This window comes from Phytophthora parasitica (assembly GCF_000247585.1).
Source record: "Phytophthora parasitica INRA-310 unplaced genomic scaffold supercont2.30, whole genome shotgun sequence".
Lineage (NCBI taxonomy): Eukaryota > Oomycota > Peronosporomycetes > Peronosporales > Peronosporaceae > Phytophthora > Phytophthora nicotianae.
In genome coordinates, this window is record NW_008649016.1 from 573,318 (window position 1) to 576,709 (window position 3,392).

A 3,392-nucleotide genomic window follows, 5' to 3' on the forward strand; every position below is an offset into this window, starting at 1 on the left:
CCCAGTCATTAGCAGTCGACACAGCTGAAGACTGAGTGGTAAGTGGCAGACGAAAGACCCGAACCTTGTCAAACGAGAGTCCTTCTCATCTTCCGAGTCAATCGCATCAAAAGAAGCCAACAACCTGTAGGCATTGTCGATATGCGAGAGGTCTGGAGCATCCAAAGCTCCGCGTAGAAGAGAACTCGGCACTTTAAACTCGCTCAGACGTCCGGTGAACTGCAGGATGACGCGGTCCAGCGGCTTGCGTAACAATTCTGGGGTGGTGTACTGAGCCATACACGAGCCATGGAATGCCTTCGTAAACAAGTGAAATGCCTTGCCAGGCATCACTCGTCCAGCACGTCCAGAACGCTGGATAGACGAGTCTTTCGAGCACCAATTAGCCTTCAAAACTTCTGCATGTAATTTTTTAACGCTGGACAGCTCGATCTGCTTCTCAACTGCGCAGTTAATCACATGCGTGACATCCGGGATGGTTACACTACTCTCGGCAATGTTCGTGGACAAGACGATTTTGGTTGACTTAACACCAAGCAACTTGAATGCTTCTCGCTGGTCTCCCAGCTCAATTTCGGAGTGCAGCACTTTAATTTGGACATTCTGACCGCGTGCTCTCTTGTCGAGAAAACTTATCGACTCGAACAGTTTGTTGATACTTCAATACCAGGGAGGAAGATGAGAATGCACTGCGATTGCGACTCAATTTGCTGAGTCTGCTCCCGAATCAAACACCGCACCATTTCCTTAATGAGCTTTAACTGGTTGTCGTGAATATTCATGATCGATTTCCTCGCCAGTTTGCTGTTGGTCATGTGTTGAGGCTTTGAAAGTCTTTTAAACTGATCTTTCATGAGCACCAAGTCCTGCTGACCTCGTTGCGACAGACCGGGGAAGTGATCCGATAACTTGTCGAGGTAGATGTCTTCCACCGGGTACAGCTTGGAACCGACACAAAGAGGTTTCCTGTTGACCAACCGTGCCGCCAGTGCATTTGCTAGGTAATGGATAAGAAGCTTTGCATCCATGGTTGCCGACATGATCACGACACGAACCTGAGGGTGGTTTTTGAATTTAAGCTTTAGCAATAGAAGCAGCAAGTCCACATCCATACTGCGCTCGTGCACTTCGTCCAGCACCAGATGCGTAATCTTCGTCAGCGCCTCGGGGTCGTGAATAATTCGCTCCACCATGTATCCTGTGGTAACATAAGTAATCTTCGTCTTGCTGGAAGTCACGTGCTTCTGGCCAATCCGATAGCCAACGACTTGTCCAACTTGACCAACCTCGTCAAACCCATTTCCTTCTCGCATCCTTGCCACAGTGTTGGTCAGTTCAATTGCAGCAATCCGTCTTGGTTGTGTCACGTAAATGTTGACAGGACGTTCGAATGAAGCTTTGGCGCGAGCCCACGCGTTGTAAAAGAATTGAGGGACAGACGTACTTTTACCGCAGCCAGTCTCGCCCTGGATGATTGTCAGTTGATTTATCGCCACGTTCTTCAAAATCTCCTCGCGATGGTCAAACACTGGCAATGTCTGCATCATCCCCTTCAGACTTACTGACGTCGAGGGCTCTGGCTCAGGCTCTACGGCATCGTCAGTGCTAGTACGCTCTGTAGGTTTCGATGTCATTAACCCCCTCACCGAACGAGCGTTGACCGATGTTTGAAGATGCGATGGCGAGGAAAGCGGCAATGGTGGTGTGGCATCAGGTGGTCGAAGATCGAACCCATCCACGCTGATGTATCCATTGCTTCGCATGGTGTTCTCTAGGGCTGCAGTCGCTGCACTCTTGCTAGCCACGTTAGCACGTGCCACACCACTTGGAAGTGCGACCAATTCTTTCATGCGTTGCATTGCACCACGAATATTCGTATAGTGAGACCAAAACCGTTTTCTGTCAGAGATTTCAGCAAACTTGGAAATGACGGACTCCACTGCTCTGCAAGACAATCCCGACGCGCTCTTCGTCGACTTTCCCGCCGTGGATGAGCTCCTAGTACTCTGCATCAAGGTATGGCACACCTTAAGAAACACTTCGCCCGAGAAATACGTCGAGCAACCCGAGTTTGGTGGCAGTTTGCTTCCCAGGAGAAGACGCAAGTGGTGAAGCTGCTTTAGTGTCTCCAGATAGCCACCCACGGCAGCGTAAATTTCCATGCTCAATAGTCGTTCGTCGAATACCGTAAGCTCCAGGTCTGTTGATTTTTGGTCGGAAGAGTCCACAGTAAACGAAATTAAAGATGTCAGCAATAGCAGCTCCAGCAACTTATCATCGGGTAAGCTTCTATTCTTCAGATGTGTGCGGTCCTGCTTCCATAAGACAAGCAGAGCGTACACAATGTTCTGTACCGCAATCTGTTTGTCTTCCCTTCCATACGCACCAGCTAACCGTGCCACCCTGCGAGTTCTTCCACTAGAGTCTCCATACAGAAAAACAAACATCAAAGACCGGAACGTCCGCCCCACTGCTTTGCCACTGCGGCTTTGGATAGGGACCGATATGAGCGGATCCAGGGATTCCAACGGCACAACGTGAACCTCTACACAACCACGGACTGTTTCTTCCTTGACTACTGGTGTGTCTAGCACTAAATACGACAGATGCCGTACTGGAGCTTGCAATTCATCCAACGACTTGTCTTTTAGACCAGACACCGACGCCAACGCATCAAACCTTTGGTTAAGTTTATGGCCTTTTGTTTCCAGGATATCGATCGCCATGAGAGGGAAGCTATAGCTGTCGATCATCTTTTTGTACAGCTCCAATTTGTTCGGCGGTAGATTTGGCTCGATTCTCATGGGAAATTTGTTTAGAAATGCAGCAGCGTGTCCGTAAAATCGGTAGATTTCAAAGAGCGCGCGCAAAAATTCTTTCTTCTGGGCCTCGATCTGGCTCAAGATGGGATTCTGCAGCACGGGTATGTGCTCGGTAACCCACCTCGCCGCACACAAAGGATACAGCGATCTACACATCCATACATTGGGAAGTTTAGCATTGTGGCCATGTGGAATTCATTGTCCTATAGGGGCGTAAAGTCATTGCCACATAGTAATGCCAAGTCCACCAACTGGTCCACCGCAAGGCCGAGCGATGCCGCCACCATTTCGGACGAGAAAACTCTAACTCGAATCCTCATCTGCTCGAGGTTCTGACTGTATTGATAGAAACTCAGTTCCCTAAACGGAATGTACCTCACGCCGCTCATAGCTAAAAAGTCGGATTCTTCCGCTAACACCGCAAAGGCTTTCCCATTTCTCCCCAAGTTGCCCAACTCATCATCGGCCTCTTGAGTCGCCGTCTTAACTTTGATCCCATGCTTTTTCAGCACGCCACGTAGTTTCTCTGGAGCGAATGGGAATCGCCCGTTGATTTGTAATAAGGTCATG

General features: G+C 49.3%; 2 protein-coding genes across 2 annotated transcripts in view; both read right to left on the bottom strand.

The window, feature by feature from the left end:
• PPTG_23120 (hypothetical protein) overlaps positions 1 to 3,003 on the bottom strand; it is a gene marked incomplete at its 3' end in the record, with an annotated part of 3,114 nt that extends 111 nt beyond the window's left edge. Inside the window, exons 1-2 of the mRNA XM_008908562.1 lie at positions 668 to 3,003; positions 1 to 587 (exon numbers count right to left, since the gene is read on the bottom strand). Of these exons, the coding sequence (XP_008906810.1) occupies positions 1 to 587; positions 668 to 2,978 (2,898 nt within the window). The 5' untranslated portion in view covers positions 2,979 to 3,003. The remainder of the gene's footprint in view (positions 588 to 667) is intronic.
• PPTG_23121 (hypothetical protein) lies at positions 2,999 to 3,392 on the bottom strand (the record flags this gene model as incomplete). Its single annotated transcript, XM_008908563.1, has 1 exon — positions 2,999 to 3,392. A coding segment is annotated over one exon (367 nt), but the record flags the coding sequence as incomplete, so codon positions are not given.